The sequence below is a fragment of the Lonchura striata genome, chromosome 17, assembly GCF_046129695.1.
Source record: "Lonchura striata isolate bLonStr1 chromosome 17, bLonStr1.mat, whole genome shotgun sequence".
In the NCBI taxonomy this organism is placed as follows: Eukaryota; Metazoa; Chordata; class Aves; order Passeriformes; family Estrildidae; genus Lonchura; species Lonchura striata.
In genome coordinates, this window is record NC_134619.1 from 7,181,420 (window position 1) to 7,200,053 (window position 18,634).

The window sequence follows — 18,634 nt, forward strand, 5'->3', positions numbered from 1 at the left end:
CTGAACCACACCAGAGACCCCAGCAAGGGGAACACTGATCATGTGCAGAAGTGCAAAGTGAATAATGGCCGTGTTTGTTCAGAGGCTGCCCAGGCAGGATCTCTTTCCAGATGAGATCCAGATGCTGCCAGAGGAGCAGGAATCTTCAAGAATGGGACAAAAGAGCAACGAGGGCCATCTGTGAAACTCCTGTGGTTGGCATGAAGGTTATTTACCTCTTTTCAGATCGAGGAGGATTGACTTGCCATTTGTTGTCTTTCTGAGTTTTTGTTTGCCCCTCAAATTATCTGATTTCTTTTAATCCTGATAGTCCAGAGCATTGCAGTCCATTTACTGTTGGGAAGTAACAACACAGCTTTCCACCTTGACCCTCCAAATCATTTGCTCCCCACTTCTCTCACAGTGTATTCCAGTGGGACACATAGCCATGGCACCTTTAAATCATTCCACACCCTTTCCTCAATAAAATTAATACAATGTGTGCTGGATTGATGCCAAAAGATCCAGAATGTTGCAAGAGGTAGTCAGACCCTCTTGGGACTGCTGGGAATATCAAAGCCAGAGTTCATCCTGAACAGAAGGGGGAAGTCACTCCACCAGCCAGGTGCCTGGGATGGCTGCCTTCGTCTGATCATGGCAAAGGTGTTTTTGAAACACACACAAGATAACCTGTCAAGTCCTGGAGATTCAATCCAAGGGGAAAGTAGAGAGAGTTGGAACTACAAAAAAAGGCTTGGACAAAACAGGGAGCAGTTAAAGGTCATTAAAAAAAGTCCCGTTGCAAACACATGGAAAACGTGTGGATAGTGTTAATTTTTTTATGAGTTAGACATTTTCTCTATTTTTCTTTTTTTTTTTTTTTTTTTTTCCCATGACAGTGTTAGGGCACTGACTGGGGAAAAAAATAGGAAAGTAGAAAAATCTCTAATCTTTCAGACTGAATTTAGTAGGCAGTGTCTGTGGCTTCTGCCCCTGAGCAAGCCAGAGCGCTGGCAGGTATTCCAACAACCTGTGGTTCTCTGCAGCAGCTGGAATTGTTTGGGAGTGTCTGCATTGCAGCGTGCCAGGAGATGTGTGGGTTTGGGAGGATTCCTTGCTCCCAAGTGTGTGTGTGTTGCTCTAAAAGCACAGAAGCATTGGCCCCTGGCAATAGCCACAAATGGAAATGATAGAAATTATAAAGAACAGACAGAAAATTATAAGAAAAGAGGTCCTGGTGCTTAGGGTGGAGGAGAAACCCAGAGAATTCTCACTGAAATTGAAAAGCTCAATTTTGCTCTTTCTCCTTTACTTTTACAGCAGTTTCCTCCCCAAACTGCAGCTCTTTTAGTGCCTCAGTGCTGGTGCAAAAAAAAAAAACAAAAAAAAACAAAACAAAAAAAAAACCAACTAATCCCATGCCTAAAAACCTGCTGGGATCCCTCCTCCCTTTGCTGTTTGCCTAAAGCTGCTGCAAGGTTTGGAGTTTGGGCTTCACACCTCAGCCCAGTCAAGCCAGACCCCCGACCTGGCCCTGCAGGTGAGGCTGCCTTGGAATGGCTGGTTTGAAAAAAAAAAAAAAAAAAAATCTTAATTCTGTTTTCAGCAAGGGAAAAAAACAGTTTAGCCCATCTCGAACAGACAAGAAAGGGAGGAAGAGGAGGAAAAAAATCCTCTTTTGCCCGCGCCCGGCTGGGTGTGTCTCGCCCCCCCCCGCCGTGGGGCTGTGTTCCTGGCAGGCAGGCTTGCCTGGGAGGGATCTGCCGTCAAAGCCTCCCAGGAAAGGAGGCCTGATACGCTCATTAATATTCTGAACTAGTGACCCTTCTTTTTCTTTCCACCCCTCGCCTTTCTCTGGGCGCTCCAGCCTCTCCCCGCCGCGGATGGCTGCAGCCCCCTCCAGCTGAGTCAGTCCTCCCTCCCCGCAGCATTGCAGCACCTCCGCAGCTCCTGCGCTCCCTCCTGCTCCTGCAGCACCGCTCCGCTCCCGCCGCAGCATGGCCAGCACCGTCTCAGGTAGGACAGGCGGCTTCTCGGGGGCTTGACATCAATGCGCTTCTAAAACCATCAAGTTTTATTCTATTTTTTTTTTTTTATCATTATTCTGAAGGTTTGGATTGGTTTTTGCTGCTTTTTTTTTTTTTTTTTTTTCCCCTCCGTGGGTTTCGGGGGAGTTCTGTGCTGAGGAGGCAGCTGGTATGGCAGCATTGTTCCCCTTCCTCCCCCATACACACACCCCTCTGATGCAAGATAGCAGGTGGGCTTTTTATTTTAATATGAATACACGTGTAATAAACTTGCCAATTTAAAGTATTGCTGACATTTCATTGTGCCATTAGAAGATGCTGCTACGTGCCAATTAAATCTTATTTTTGTAACATAGTAGAGTTTTTTTTTTTTTTCCCCCGAGAAAAAATTGCATACAGTGCAGCTGGATGCAAGGAAATCAGAAATTACATTTTGTTTTGTGAAGATCATGTGTTGCCTGAATGGGTAATGAAGAGGAAGACACGGGCAAGAGTCAGAAATGCCCTAAAAATATCCCCCAAAGCCAACTAGAAGAATCTGGATGTGTTTTTGTGTATTCTCCGGGCTTCCCAGCCCCAGATTTCTTGCACAGCTCACATTTTTTGGTTCGAAGGTGCTACAGGGGAGCGGTCCTCTGATGGCGTTGGGTGAAAAGAGATGCTGCAAGGGAAGCCCTTCCTCCCTCCTGCAGCAGTGCCGGGAATCACAGCGCGGCTGCCCGGGAGCTGCTCGGGTGCTTCAGGATGGCAGCCCAGGATGCTGTGCTGCTTCGGTCCAGCTTCCTAAAGACCCGTCTTGCCCCCTTTGACTGGGAAAGAGGGATTCGAGTGGCTGAAATCGGGAGTGTGGGTGAAGGAGAAGCTTGAAATGGTACAATGAACAGTGGGTGGGTTTAGAGGGTCTTTTTCTTTCAGAAAACCGATTTTCTTTCTTGGAATGACTCTGAATTCTGCAGCCTACAAAGAGGGGCTTGGGAGGGGGAAGTGAGATCCTGGAGGGCTGTGTAGGAGCGACAGACAAAAAGGAAGAGCAAAGTGCTTTGTGGCCCCCAGGCAGGGAACCAGTCCACAAACCAGGCAACATTTCTTGCTTCTTTCACTGCCCTTTGCCGAGGTTTTCTGCCATGCATTTTCTATTCCTTACTCCTTTTAAAAGACCACTAGATGCAGGGGGAAGAAGCACGGAGAGATGGAGGGGTGTGTATGTGGAGGGAGTATAAGGGCGCAGCTGAATCTGAGTGGGCTTTGCATGCAGTTAAAGATATAAAACAGCATTGCCAAAATGTGTTTATGATAGAAAAGCTCCAGATATTGCATATATTTCTGCGAGTATCCCTATCTCGATGAACGTCTGCAGCAGTGCACCCCTGGGAGGTGCCACCCATCTCCTGCCTTCCCTACCGAGCAGGATTGGACCTCGTTTGCACAGTGGGGGTGGGAGGGAAGGCTCAGACTTACCAGCCCTCCAAACCAAGGTTGCATCGAACTTGAGATGGACGAGGTGGTGGATGAAACACACGTAGGCAGAACATGCGATTTCCAGTTGGTGCATTCTCACCCTCCCAACCCACTGCGTGCCCACAGCACAACTCGTTCTCCCAGAGATGCAGTTTTGCTGTCAAGGAGACTTAAGATCATGGAGAAGCGTGAAATGGGGCTTCCTTGTGACTCAGATCAAGTAGAGAAGCAATTTCAAGAAGTAGGAAGTCAAGGAAAGTCAAAGAAAGCAGTGCTGTGGCAGGAGGGAAGAGAATAGGGCGCTGTGTGCCAAGGGAGGGTCGGGGCTGAGCCTCGCCCAGCTGCCTTTGCAGGAGCAGCTCCCCATCTCCCACAGCTCGTACAGCAGCAGTGGAGAGTAGCTGGAAATACAGAGGAAAAATAATTATGAATCCTTCAATTAAGGAATGAGCCTTGTTTGCTTTCTTCATTATTTCCTTTTTTATTCTCAGCAAAAGCCGATCCGTGCCGAGGGAAGGGCAGCTGCAGTCTGCGGCTGGTGCCCGGGGGCTTTACCCCCCTCGGGAAGATTCGCTTGGTTTGTTTAAACAAACAACCAAAATCCTCGGGATGAAAAGAAGCAGGGCTCGCTCCCCCGAGCCTGGCTGCCCTCTCTCTTGTCTCCCTGTCACCTCAGGCGTTTCCTGGGGCTGTTTTGGGCGCTGGAGCCGCGGGATGGCGGCACATGCTCAGTGCCGGCTGAGTGCGGAGCCGGCCCCGCCGCCGGGCAGCCCGGCAGGGCAGAGCCCCGCAGCATCCCGCAGCATCCCGCAGCATCCCGCAGCATCCCGCAAGGCGCTGTGCCTCTGTGCCTCTGTGCCTCTGTGCCTCTGTGCCTCTGTGCCTTTGTGCCTTTGTGCCTTGAGCTCCCGGCACGGCCGGGCTGAATCAAGAGACGCGAGGTTGTGACATGATGCAGAAGGTGACATCCCCGCCGGCTTTCTCCGGCATTGGCGTGTCTGGAGGGTGGAGCCAAGAGGAAACACCAGGTTGTCATTCCTGGCCTCATGACTGGGCATGGTAAATGCGCCTTGGCACATGCCAAGGTTTTCCCGTCCTGCACTGAAATGTGAGAGCTGAGGGACTTCATGGAGCTCTGGGTTAGCCCCTGATCCCTTTTCTGGGTGGCGTTGAAGGACACCATGTGGTGTTGCCCTGACCTGACATTTCTGCTGCCCACGTTGGAGAGTCAGAGTCCTTTCTATCCTTTCTATCAAGCTCTCCATCTCTCTGTGCTCTCAAGAGATAACTATTGTCTTTTTCTTTGGCTGTCGAAGTAGCCTTAAAAGATTATGGTTCTTCTATTGGGAATTCAGTTTTACATGCCTAAAGAGCCTATTATTGTAGGCTTTTTTTTTTTTTTCACCAGTGCATCCAAACAATGGATCTAAATAATAAGCAAATACTTGTTCTTTCTAAAATATAAATAATACCTTGTATAAATAATATATTTTAAAAAGTATAAATAATATCTTGTTCTATGTAGACTCTGGGAAGGTGCTTCCAATATCTCAAATAAGCCCTTTCTTGGAATCTGTCATTGTTGGTTCAGATCTGGTGAAGGCACTGTTTTATCAGATGAACACATTTTCCTTCTTTTGAGTAAAAGCTGATATTTAGTGGTCTGATGTGGCAACAAGAAGACTGCAAATAAGCCCATTGTGACAGCAGTATGGGCAGCAGAGGGTGAACAGGGCCAGGGATTTTCATGACAATCCTTGGAGAGACCTGAAACTCACCCAAACTTCTATACCCCTAAATTAACTGGAAAAACATGCCTGGCTAATCCCTCGCAGCTGTCCTACTGACATGGGCTTTACTCCTCCAGATGTGAGTTATGTTTTAAAAATAAAAGTCTCCCCTCCAGAGGGGAGTTAAACCAATGGAGTGTGATTTAGAAAATACAAAAGAGCCAGAGAGCAACCAAAGACCATGTGCATGTGCTGTGCTACTTCAGCATCTCCCAAATGGTAAAGAGCTGCTCAGCATATTACAAATAATCTTTTTTATTCTTTCAAGGTACCTCTACATGATTATTGCTCTCCTAGAGAATCTTATCCTCTCTGAATTTGTTTATGCAAATAGTACCACTATATAATGGGGAAATACAATAATCCTCATTTAATGGGAAGGAAATCAAGATCCAAAGAGGCCAAATGACTGTCTGTGGTCACAGAGCACATCTGTCCCTGACACATCAGGCACTGGGCTCTGTCTTTGACTGTCTCATGAACTGCTGCCTCATCAGCTCCCCAGCTCTTTCACAGCTCTTTGTCTCACCCAAACCTGACCATCCAAACCCATGTTTGCCTCAATTCCTCAAACACTCTGGGTTAGCTGCTTCCATTTTGCTCCTTCCTCTGCTTTATAAAACAGCCCAGGCCATGCTTCTCTCCTTCCAAGAGTAACCCCCCAGCCAGGGCTCTGCTCCACAGCTTGGGCCCTTCTCTGTTGCTGAGTCCATACAAGAGGAGATTTCCCTGCTTATTTTCCTGGGAGCAGCCCACATGTTCCAGTGCTGCAGCTCGAGTGATTTGCTGATGCACTGGCTGTGCACAGCCCGGGTTGTTGTGACATTCATGAGCTGCCAATAAAACCTGGGGGGAAGGAGGTGGGTGATTGGAAACCATTCCTGGGCAATAGTTTAGCAGATGTCTGACAGAAGGCAGAGTAAACCTCACATCTGCCTCTTCTCATGGATGATTCCACATGAGCCCATGGTAATTTCTGGGCCTGGATCTCGTGGTGTCCCTATACCATCAGTGTGGGCTACAGCTACCGAGCTGGCAAAAAAACTCCAAACCCCTCAAGAAACACAAACAAAAATCCCACTGCTATTTTCTGGTTCTGTAAGATCTGCTGCTGACTTGTTTGTGGAAGCTGGGGAGCAAGAAGGTGGAAGTGCAATAGACTGAAGGGCCAATCTTTTTATGATAGAATTCATAGCAGGGGAGAATATCTGAAGCCTGCTGTACTCAAGGCTTGTTGAGGACTCTGGTTGCTTTTGTTGTTTGTGTGGCATTGCAGTCTGTGCTGCAGGTCTCAGTTCCCTGTCTCTCTGTCTTCTGTGCCTTCTGTTTAAGCTTTGATTGCATTTATAATTGGCCTGTTCTTATTTTTGCATGAGATAATATTCATTGTGGAAGCAATTCTTACTTCTCCAAAGTTATCTTCACAAACCAAATTATTTCCTTGTAATAACCTTCCTCTGACCCTGCTATCAGACAGAGCACATCCAGTCTCATCCATTTAAATTTCCCATAAATTAACCTTGCTCTGCCTCTAGTTCACTGTGACTGATGCCATGTCAGTGTCGTGCCGAGATGGCCTCGCTCTGTTTTGGTGGATGCCATTAAACACCACCCCAAAACCTGGCAGCAATTTAGCTTCTTGTATTTAGGAAACAGAGAACAAAACTTTTGAATGAATAATGGGTTTCCAGCCTCACCATCCAGGCACATCATGAGCAGGAAAATGAATCCCATTGCTCCTGCACCACACCATTCCCAGCTGTTCCTCCATCTCTGGCACCACCAGCACTTGGGGAGCAGCTGGATAATGTCTCCGGGGGTTGACTTGGAGATAAACACTTTACATGGATCGATGGTGTGCACAGCAGTGGGGGTATGGAAATGCAGGTTGTTCCCTGCAGCACTAGAGGGAGCACAGGAAAGGAGTCACCAGAGAGAGCTGGGAGCACCCTGAGCCTCCTGGTGCCTTGGTGAAGGCTCAGGGCACCTCCTGATGAAAAAATTTAATAAAGATTGATTGGCTCATGGGGTGTGGAGTGGAATACAACCAAACCAGAATCAGCCTGTGCTGATTGCAGGGCAGAAATGTTCAGAAGGGTTGAGGAACTGACTGCACCTTTATGGATTGTAGCTTAATCACTGCTCAAATTCCTCTAAAGCCAACAAAATATGAGCTCACTCCACTTTAGAGGATGAGACACTGATATATTTTCTCTAACTTCTACAGTTTATTCACTTCTTGGTTTACACCACTCAGTTATTTGCAATGTTTCACCCCAGTTCTGATATGACAGCAGTGAATTGTCATGACACAGTGAGGAAGGCCATACCAAAGTGAATGAATTTGCTGCTGAGACAAACAAATGGGAAGGAATTTTTCTGATGATCCTTCCATTGCAGTGTTTGCCTTAAAAGAGAAGTAAAATGTCAGTAAGCCACACCTGAGTGAGCAGCCTGTCCTAATCCTCTTCCCACCAGTGAGGCAGAGTTCTTGCTGCACCTCTGAGACTGAATTAATGCTTTGGTATCAAGTCCCTGAGGACCTGAGTCAGATGAATTTATACAGAAATGAAATATTTGCTCAGTGCAAGCTGAAATGATTTTTACTATGTTAACAGAAGTAAAAATGCAAATAGATGCTCAAGTAAAAAGTTCAGCATTCCCTGTCTAATTGTTCTTAAAACATGTCCATTTGTGCATTAGACCCATCCTTTCTGGGCAGGATCGCCTTGGCCATGTCATATTCTGGTCTTTTCCTAGTTCAAGGGTTTTGTCCACTGGCATAGACATGTCCTCAAAACCTTAAATCTATTGCATATGGGAGTGCAGATACTTCTGAAGCAAATTCTAGTGCAGAGATTGACAATCTTTTACCCCTGAGTTTTAAGCAGCTGTGATTCAGCCCAAGTCTTGCTTCAGAAAATCTCAGGTTTGATCTTCACAGGTTCCTAAATAGCAACCCAGAGGTCAGGGATCTTTATTTTAGTTACTGAATATGAGGATGTACCTCTCCTCACAGGATGCCTTTTCTTGCTTAGCTTGATAAAACAATTCTTTGTCACAGAAGGTGTCATGAGCGCAAGGCCATCACTGCAATGCTCCCGTGTCCCACGGGTGTAACTGCTGGCTCTGGAGCACACGTGTGGGGCTTTCAGTGAGCCATGTTGTTCTCAGGGCATGGATCAGGGGCTCCTCAGGACACGAATGACATTGAGGGGTTGGACGGTGTTCAGAGAAGGGAACAGAGCTGGGGAAGGGTCTGGAGCACCAGGAGTATCTGAGGGAGCTGGGAAGGCTCAGCCTGGAGAAAAGGAGGCTCAGGGGGAACCTCCTCACCCTGCACAACTCCCTCACAGGAGGGCACAGCCAGCTGGGGCTCAGCCTCCTGTCCCAATTAACAAGTGACAGGACAAGAGGACATGGCTCAAGTTGAGCCAGGGGGGGTTTAGATTGGACATCAGGAAAGTATTTTCACCAAAACGGCTGTCAAGCCTTGGCAGAGGCTGCCCAGGGACCAGGTGGAGTCACCATCTCTGGATGGCTTTAAAAGCCATGTAGATGGACACCTGGGGACATGGTTTTGTGGTGGGCTTGACTGTACTGGGGGAACACTTGGACCTGGTGATCTTGGAGAGCTTTCCCAATCCCAACAAACCTGAGCCGATTCTGTGCTCGTATGATTCTCTAATTTCTTCAGGAGTCAGTCCTTCCCCTTGCCCATGCCCCGCGGAGGTGCTGAAGGGACAGCTCCGGCCGGGTCCGGTGGTGGCGGTGCTGGAGGGACAGCTCCGGCCGGGAGCGCCGCGCCGGCGGCTCCCGGGGGCTCGGTCCTCCCCGCCGCCCCTTCCCGCTGCTCGGGACCATCCCCCGGCGGCTCCCGGGGGCTCGGTCCTGTCCGCCGCCCCTTCCCGCTGCTTCTCCCGCTCCCCTCCCGCTGTTCGGGATCATCCCCCGGCGGCTCCCGGGGGCTCGGTCCTGTCCGCCGCCCCTTCCCGCTGCTTCTCCCGCTCCCCTCCCGCTGTTCGGGATCATCCCCCGGCGGCTCCCGGGGGCTCGGTCCTGTCCGCCGCCCCTTCCCGCTGCTTCTCCCGTTCCCCTCCCGCTGCTCGGGACCATCCCCCGGCGGCTCCCGGGGGCTCGGTCCTGTCCGCTGCCCCTTCCCGCTGCTTCTCCCGTTCCCCTCCCGCTGCTCGGGACCATCCCCCGGCGGCTCCCGGGGGCTCGGTCCTGTCCGCTGCCCCTTCCCGCTGCTTCTCCCGTTCCCCTCCCGCTGCTCGGGACCATCCCCCGGCGGCTCCCGGGGGCTCGGTCCTCCCCGCCGCCTCTTCCCGTTGCTCTCCCCGCTCCCCTCCCGCTGCTCGGGACCATCCCCCGGCGGCTCCCGGGGGCTCGGTCCTCCCCGCCGCCCCTTCCCGTTGCTCTCCCCGCTCTCCTCCCGCTGCTCGGGACCATCCCCCGGCGGTCCCCGGGGCCGCGGCAGCTCCAGCCCCGCTCCCGTGTGCCGCTAATTGCAGCGGGCGGCTGGCGCCGGGGCAGCTGCAGCCCCGGGCGGGGGAAGGACACAGAGCGCTTCAGCTCAGCGCAGCTCTGCCGCAGCCTGCTGTCCTCCTGCTCCTCCTCACTTTAATTGACAGAGAGGGACGGTCAGTTTGCTCTACGGAAGGGAAAGCAGGACAGGGGAGATCCCGATGGAATGGAGGCAGCTGTGAAATCACCACGGCAAACCTCCTGAAAGGCAGGGAATGCAGCACGGATTCATCTGCACACAGTGCCAGTGCTGAAGGCCAAGGCATGGAATACAAAGCACTGAGCTCTGTAACAAGTGCTGTCAGACAATTAAATTGGATTAAATGAGGGGTTCGGGGGTATGGCACATCTGCCTCATGCCTTGGTTTCGCCCAGGACCAGACATAATGGTGGAGCAACGACCTTGTTGACTGGTTTGTTTGTATTAAATGAGGATGTCTAAATGATAATAAATGATAATGTCTCTCATCTATTCCCAGGGATCCTCCTCAGGGCTCTTGGCAGCACATTAGGAGATGCATTAGCTGCCTGCTCCATGCCATGGCTTTGGGCCTCTCAGAGGCTCTCCAGAGTTTTTTTTTTCATTAAGAACAAAATCAAAGATGTCTGGCTGCCACTGCTGGTGTAAACTATTCCTATTTGGTTTGCATTTAACTGCAGGACTGGGCAGGAGGTTTAAATCAGAATGGGGAGCAAGTTTAAGAAGTGTTCAGTCAAGATCTGAGCTTCAGGGATGGTACTTTAGCAAAAGAACGGTGATAATTGTGGTGAAGTTCTGTACCTAGGAGGAAAAATCAGTGAAAGCATGAAACTGGCATAGGTTTTCCCACTCAGCTGTGGGAAGGCAGTGGAGAATATCTGAAAGATGTTCCTAAGGGCACGTGATACACACAGTGTTCCTTTTTTCAGAATTGTTCTGTGTCTAATGCCTCTTCAGATCACAGTGTTCCGGGGAATTTCCCTGTCCTGGCCCAGGGGAGGGTCTTGCCCTGAAGGTGGCATTGGAAGCTGAACTGCAGAGTCGCCTCTGGCTGGAGCATGAAATGAGCTCAGAACAGAGGGGACAAACCAAGGCCAAAAGCACCAAGATATGTGGGAAACCCAGAGGCAGAGCAAGGCAGGACAGCAGAATGCCTGTGCCTGTGGCAGGGGCAGGAGTAGGGGCAGATTTGTCAGCACATGCAGCCATGAAGACACTGTCCCCACAGGAGCCTGGGTGTCACCCAAGGAGTCAGCCCAGGACAGAGCCTCACAGGACCCATGAGACAGCAGCACTCACAGCTGAGCTCCAGCTGCAGACCTGCCACAGAGGAGTGATGCTGTGAGGGTTTCACTGATGTGATAAAGATCATGACAGCCTGACAGAGCACCTCACTGTGCTCAACTCCTTCTATTCTGAGGTTCTTTGTCAGCAGTGTGCAAACAGTTGACTGTCTTAACTGTGCTGAACTCCAAAAATACAGGTGAAGATTGCAGCAATCTGCTTCTGGGGCAATCTGTGTTGGGGCAGCACTTGTGATCACCGAGGTTGCTGTGGTGCATCCTCCAGTCACAGGAACAATGAGCAAACTGGAGGGCTCACAGCAGCAGAGCTAGAAAGGATTGAGTGTTTCCTGTCCTTTACAGAAGGATGGTTATTGTGGTCACAGGCTGTGCCAACCTCTGCCTGTGTGGGCTGAGGTGGTGGCAGAATCCACTCACATCCTCCCTGATCTGCTGCTGCAGGGCAGGAGGTTCCTTGTGAAGTTGGGGTCCAGCTCTTCCCCTGGTAGCAGAGCTCCTGAACAGTTTCATCACTCAAATGTCCCTTTGTTCTCCACATTGCTGATCTCCTCTTGCCTCTTCACCCTCACCTCAGAAATGCTGAATTGTGAAATATTCCCAACTTGCCAGGGATTGAGCAATTTTTCCAGGTGTCAGTGGGCATCATTTATCTCAGAGACTGGAAATTCCAATTCCAGAGAAAGGGTGGGGCAACTGTCCCAACGTGTTTAACTAAACAGGCTGCAGCATCCCAGCTCCTTTGGAGGGAAAACTCTGCACAGAAACTTATACCCCTGGATGTGTTAAATCCCTGCTCTGTGTGTTCCCATAACATTTGCCACACTGGCAGCTAATTTAGGCTGCTCTAGATCAGACACTCCTTGGGGACCTTTTGTCAAGCTACGGCAACATGGAAACGTCTCCACAGAGTCTGGTAGCTGCAAGTGGGATTTCTGGGAGCATGGAAAAGTCTCCATAGAGTCTGATAACTAAAGATGGGATGCTTGCTTAATTTCTCCATGAAAAAGAGATGCTGTTGCCATTAGAATCTCTCTCATTGCCATTTCATATTTTTCAGCCTACAAGGAGAAAATGAAGGAGCTGTCTCTGCTCTCCCTCATCTGTTCCTGTTTCCACACCCAGCCCCATCCCAACACCATCTACCAGTATGGAGGTAAGTCACCTGCTCCCAGAGGAGCTCCAGCAGTGTTTGGATTGTTCTCCCACAGGCAATGTGGGACCTTACCAGAGTCAGAGTCTCTCTGCTTCATGCAAGGGTGACATACAAGGTATTAGCAGCAATGTGACCTTTCTGTAATTATGCCATGACTTTGAATTAATTGCATTTGCATGGAGGGGATGAAGGTGATCACTAATCAAGATATTCTGGAGATAAAACAAAATCACCCAGATCAGGACATGGGTAGATCTTAAGTCCTGTGTGAGGAGCTTGATGACCTCAGGTCACTCTCTTGAATGGAACAGGTTCACAGAGTCACTGTTTTTTTTCCCCCACAAAGATATGGAGGTGAAGCAGCTGGATAAGAGGGCATCAGGCCAGAGCTTTGAAGTGATCCTGAAGTCCCCTTCAGATTTATCTCCTGAGAGCCCAATCCTTTCCTCCCCTCCCAAGAAGAAGGACCTGTCCCTGGAGGAGCTGCAGAGGAGGCTGGAGGCTGCAGAAGAGAGGAGGAAGGTAAGGAGATGTCCTGTAGAAGCAGTGACCTTTCTGCTGCTAATTGCACCAAACCCTAAAACTCAGTGGGAATAATCTAAAACAGCTGGGAAATGTTCTGACACTTGTTATTCCACTGGAAATTGTCAGGTGAGACATAGGAATAATGGAGTGGGGTTCTGCAGTGTAATTTAAGCAGGGAATTTGAGTCCATTATCATCATCATGTGATCACTGAGGCACTTGGAGACATGAGTTAGTGGTGGGCTGGCCAGTGCTGGGGGGACCTGTTGGACTCAATGATCTCAGAGGGATTTTCCAACCTAGACAATTCTGTGATAGCAGCAAAAAGGCAGCAAAAGTATCTTCCAAGCAAGAAGATTGTGTTATGGGGTGGAGGGGAGTGGTAGAGTGGTTTGAGCAGAGGAGGGAGCCAGGAAGGCTCTCGGGGGAGATGAAGGTTGGAAGAGCAGTGGCCTCACCCCATCCCTCGCAGACCCAGGAGGCGCAGGTGCTGAAGCAGCTGGCGGAGAAGCGGGAACACGAGCGGGAGGTGCTGCACAAGGCGCTGGAGGAGAACAACAACTTCAGCCGCCTGGCCGAGGAGAAGCTCAACTACAAGATGGAGCTGAGCAGGGAGATCCGTGAGGCACATCTCGCTGCCTTGAGGGAGCGGCTCCGCGAGAAGGCGAGTGGGACCCCCGGGACAGGGCTGGGGGTGCTGGTCCTTATGGAAAAATGGGATCTGGTCCCGGTGTGATGGGTGCAAGGGACAGGGTGTTCCCTTGGTGCTGGTGGCTAAGGAGGAGCTCTGCTCCAGAGCAGTGTGAGGAAGGGGGTTATGTCCTTCAAGGTGAGTAGAGAACATAGCTTGAGTAATCCTGGTAAGTGCAAGTCTAAAGACACAGCATTAGTCCCACCATGGGCTGTGTGGCCGAAGGGTTTTGTAGGAGAGAGGAGCCAGTTCGCTGGAGGTTCCATCACCTCCAAGCTCCCACAGATGATCCTTCACTCTTTGCAGGTGTAAACCCCTGCCCTTGGAATGTTTTGGATGAGAAACTGGTCTCTTTTTTTATGTCTGATGAAATCATGTGTGCAGGAGGAAAATATTGATCAGAAGAGCAGGGCGTGTTAGCCCGGTGTCGTTTCTCCCGTTTTGCAGGAACTGCACGCAGCCGAAGTCCGCAGGAACAAGGAACAGCGGGAGGAGATCTCTGGATAAAGGGCTTTTCTACACATCTAGCACCTGATTCCTGTTAACAAACCAACCAGTTGACCAACCAACACATTTTATTTTGTTTGTCTAGATGCAGCATTCGGTTCTCCATCCCCCCTCCCCGGTGTTCGTCCCCCAGCTACACGCTTCTCTCTGCATCCCCAATCGTCAGTGCTTGTGGGGATTCACAGATCATAGGGACCTCTAAGCAGAATAGCAACTAGTTCACATCAAATAGAGAATCAATCAGTCGATCAGTCAATCAAACAGCTTCTTTGGAGGGTTTTGTCCTTTTTTAAAAAAATAATATTTCTTAAACTGATGTAAAAAAAACCAAAACAAACCAAATGAAGATATTGATAAATTCAACCACCAGTGTCACAGAGATACGGATTTCTTATCCAGGGCTTTTCCTCCTCTTGGTGTTTGCTCTGAGCCAAATATCAGTTTCAGGAAAATGGGAATAAGTTATGATTTCTGTGTGGGAAGTAAAATAGGGAGCAGTCTCCTGTTTGCCCATGGTAGGAGAGAGGAAGGAGAGGGATGGATGGCTCAGGAGTTGCAGTGTGCAGAACCCCCAACTTTTGGCTGCCTTCAGAGCCAGCCCAGGTAGGCAGTGACCACAGTCCTCATCTTTGGGTGATTTTTGAGAACCCGTGTGGAAGCAGCTGAGGGGCTCCACCCAAAGCTTGGTGCCAGGTGCCACATCATGACAAGTCCCTGTCACAGTGGGCACTGCCTGATGCCCTGGGTGGCCACTGAGCCACCCTCTCCCCAGCTGAGGGGGACTGAGAGGTCTTGGCTGCTCTGCCGGGGAGAGCTGTGGGTGGTGATTGCATTTCCAGCTCCGTGGGAGCCCTGGGAGAGACCCTCAGTCCTCTGTAGACTCCCCAGTGCTCCCACAAGATAGGATTCCACCCTGCGAGGAAAGTAAATCCAACAGAGACGGTGCATGGTTGTGAAATTGCCTTTTAGTGAACAGAAGAATCCTTCCCTCTTTCCAGTGATGGATGTGGTTCTTTGGGGCCATCACAGGGCAGATTGCTGGAGACCAAAACCTGGAGCTCTCTTCTGATCTCCACTGAGTTCCCAGCTGGATGTGGGAGGGATCCCTCCATGGCCATGGCTTGATGTCAGGGGACTCTGCTCCTAAAAGGAAGGGCTACCTTACTCCCAAAGCCCTCCTCCTGGTCTGGGGGGACAATAGGGCTGTTAGAAAGCTCCTGTGCTGTCAGTGACAAAAGAAAATTAGATTTAGGGTGAATAAGGAAACTGAGGGTTGAATTTCTTAACAGTAGCTAATGATCAGTTTATAGTAGCAGCTGTCCTAGATAAGCATTTGTGTAGAGCGCGGCATCGCCGCCAGCATCACCTCATCCATATAGTGACAAGAAATTTTAAAAAGTTTAAAAAAAAATTAAAAAGTAATTTAAATGAAATGTTTGTGTGTAAGAAATGGTTGAAACTGTCAAATGTCTGTGTCCCACGTTGGTGGGATCTGAGAAGGTATCTGCGGGATATTAACCCTGTCCTACTCTCTGTGGTGCTGAGTGTTTGCTTGGTGTGTAATTCTGACCTGGAGCTTGTTGTAAATACTGTTTTTAGTACTATGATTATTATGATTATTATTATCAGAAATGTTGTACTCATGAGCAAGAGTTGAAAACAAGAGAAATGGCCATTTTCACTCTCTCCTGGGGGCTCAGAAGGAGTCGGAGGCTGGGCCAGGTGAAGGCAGGGTGCCAGTGGGATGCTGGACCAGAGAGCAGCTGGAAAATGATGGAATTGGGAGCTGGAGGCAGCCGAGTCCTGCAGGCAGGGCAGTGAGAGTGGGGACGGCTGTTCCTCATGCTGGGAGGAGAAGGAAGGGCTGAGAGGAAGAATATAAGTGATGCTTCAATTCCAGTATATCTAATTTAGTGTTGATCTAAACCTCCCCGTGTGGAGGTTCCAGGTGGTTCCCTGCAACCCCGTGGAAGCTGGAGGATCTGTCAGGTTTAGCATGTGCTGGAAGAGAGCTGTAACAGGTTGTGCTGGTCAGAACCATCCTCCCAAACAGCTCCTGAGTCTCCAGGCTCAATTCCTGCCTGGATTTTCCCTCTCCATCCCTTGTGCTGTCCCACGTCCCTCTCTTCCCCCTCCCTAGAGCCTAGATGGGTTTCAAGTGGAGACTTATTCTTGCAATAGCTTTTCCTGGCAAAAATTCCCATGGCAAGTGCAGAATGGCCTGGCAGATGGTGCTCATGCAGGTGTGAGCACTGGGAGACTAATTCTTCTCCCCTCCATCAGGTTGGCGCAGTGAGGGATGGTGGAGATGGCTGGGAAATGTGTTACTGCAGGAGAAGCTCCTGCACCAGAGGAGCAGGGATGTGCAGGGAGAGCTGTGCATTGGTAATGTCGGGGAGCTGCTGCTGAGACACGCCGTGCCAAGGAAACAGCCTCACCTGTGGGGCCAGAGGCTTTACGTGTCCCGGAGCCGTGTTTGCCTGGTGCAGATGGATGGAGTAGGGATGTTCAGGAGCTTGTCCAGGGCCACTGGGCACTATCAGGGAAATGTGTGACTGCTTTGGCTGCTGTTGGCTGGATGAGGAGTGTCCACTGCTGCTCCAAACCCATTGTGGCCAGGAGCTCATGCAGCACCGTGCCCAACCTGCAGCACGTGGCAGGGGCCAGGATCATGGTTATTCCACGCTTTTCCATATCCTTTCATGCTATTGGCTATGTGCAGCTGCATACTTCATGACTCAAATGAGACTAATTAAGTATCCTCATTAACATCCTTACTGCCCCAGCCTATGTCATTCCTGGAGCATTCCCATGTACCGTGGATGTGGACATAGCATGCAACCCCTCCAGTTCTTGGGGTCACCTTCCTTGTTGTGGTGGTTTGAGGTCTCCACTGATCCCTGAAGGTGTTAATGAATCGAGTTCAACCAAAAGTTTCCAGCCCCATTTTAGCAGCATCATATGGACATGGGAATGTGCCTTGTAGGGGGAGCATCCTCAGGGCACCCACAGCATCCTTGCCTGGACCTCAAGTGTGGCAGCAGTGTGAGGGAGGAAAGTCAGGAGGGTGACATCATTATGTGCATGCATAGGCCTTCCAAGAGCCCTCCTGGAGAAGAGCCTTTGATTCAGGCAAGAATGAGGAGCTGAAGCTAAATGAGCTCCCACCTGGCTCCAACAGCTGGGTGATGGGTGAAGCTGTAGGAAAGGCACAACCAGCTGTAGTCCGAACTACAGCTCTGTGCCCACATTATTCCACACAGCAGAGCTCAGCTCTGCCTGTAAACAGGCACTTCCAAGGATGCTGGCCCCTTCGACTACTTCTGGTCTGAGCCTATTCCTTGTCTTATTATTTTGGAGCAATTAAAAAATCTTGCTCTAGCCCAGTTGTGGGGTTCCCTTTGAGTTGACCTTCCAGGGCCAGTGGGAGTTGAGGAGTTGCATGCATCCTACCTCGGGGGTAGGTCAGTATTGCTGCTCCCTTTCAAATGTAAACTTCAGCTTGCTTGCTTTAGCTTAGCCCAGTGTGACTGTGGCCCTGGCTCTGCAATCCTGTCTCACAGGGTTTGTTATTTCCCTCCCATGGCATTCCTGTCCTCCTCGCGGTGGCTGTGCACCCGGCTGTGCACACATGCACAGAAACGCATCTGTGGAAACAATATATGCACATTCACTCTGATACCACTTGAAATGAGTCAGGCAATGGCTGTTTACGGTGCTAGAGATTTCTTTCTCTCCATGCTAGGGATGAGATGACATAGTAAGACCAATAAACTCCACCTTTGTAGTCAGTTGTCTAAGTAAAGCAGCAAAGGGGCACTGGCCCATGCTTATGTGTGGGTTCTCTGTGGTCCCCGGGGTGCAGGGACACAGGGGACAGCTGGGCATCCCTGCCCTGGCATCCCCTGTGCCTTAGTTTCCCACATCCTTTGACAAGGGGACATAGATGCTCCCTCCCCACGGGGACCACGGGAGAGCCGATGCCTCCACGTCTCTGAAGTGCTCTGAAATGGAAAGTACCAAAGTATGGAGTTGGGATACGCAGCTGTGCACCCCGGGAGGAACACCCCAGCCCGTGGCTGCAGGAGAGGGGTGGAAGATGACTGTGTGGGCACAGGGCTGAGCTGTCACCCCCGGGCTCAGCACCCCAGCTGCCCTCCAGGCAGGATGTGCTCCTCCTGCCACAGCCAGGATCACATCCCTTGTGCTGGGTGCAGTGTCATGGAAAGACTTTCCATCCCTAACAGAGCCTTGTCCGGTTCCCTTTGGTCTGCCACATGCATTTCATTGTCAACTTGAGGTTGTTGTTGTGCAAAAGAAGTGATCATGAAAAAAAAATAAAGGAAAAAAAAAGAAATAAAGTTGGTATGAAACCGTACATGTCCGTCTCTCTCCGGGTTGTTTTAGTTGCAAGGCTTCTCTTTGTATTGTGAGAATACCAATAAACAGCATTAAACAGAAAATTGACCTAAAGATTTAACAAAATAGACCCTAATCCTCTGAATGCTCAGTGACTACTTTTTCACGCCGAATAAAAGAGGCAGAAATTGACAGTTTATCATCATTCTCAGAGGGACAACATAATAAATGCCTTAATGAGGATCCTTCTGCCACCCCCTGTGGCTAGGAGTGAGGGTGTGCAAAGTCTTTACACAGGAAGATCAAAAAAAGATACAAAACAGTTACAAATACAA

The 18,634-nt window shown here is 50.0% G+C and overlaps 1 protein-coding gene across 3 annotated transcripts; it reads left to right on the forward strand.

Annotated features, from left to right (window-relative positions):
- The first annotated feature begins 1,430 nt into the window (after nt 1-1,430).
- Nucleotides 1,431-18,403, forward strand: STMN3 (stathmin 3). 3 transcript variants are annotated; one of them, XM_031506548.2, is made up of 5 exons: nt 1,431-1,519; nt 1,847-1,995; nt 12,123-12,218; nt 12,565-12,740; nt 13,215-13,850. In XM_031506548.2, exons 2-5 carry the CDS (start codon nt 1,977-1,979, stop codon nt 13,476-13,478), a joined length of 555 nt encoding a protein of 184 aa, XP_031362408.1. In that variant the 5' UTR covers nt 1,431-1,519; nt 1,847-1,976; the 3' UTR covers nt 13,479-13,850. The 3 variants fall into 3 exon arrangements, with proteins under 3 accessions (XP_031362408.1, XP_031362407.1, XP_021383012.1); XM_021527337.3 differs by lacking the exon at nt 1,431-1,519 and adding an exon at nt 13,881-18,403 and having other exon boundaries at nt 1,697-1,995; nt 13,215-13,406; XM_031506547.2 differs by lacking the exon at nt 1,431-1,519 and having other exon boundaries at nt 1,692-1,995.
- Nucleotides 18,404-18,634: the final 231 nt, after the last annotated feature.

What these genes read in the sequence shown, in the direction of transcription:
- STMN3 (XM_031506548.2), top strand. An exon ending in CACCATCTACCAGTATGGAG is followed by an intron (nt 12,219 to 12,564) that starts GTAAGTCACCTG and finishes TCCCCCACAAAG; the next exon opens with ATATGGAGGTGAAGCAGCTG. An exon ending in CTGCAGAAGAGAGGAGGAAG is followed by an intron (nt 12,741 to 13,214) that starts GTAAGGAGATGT and finishes CATCCCTCGCAG; the next exon opens with ACCCAGGAGGCGCAGGTGCT.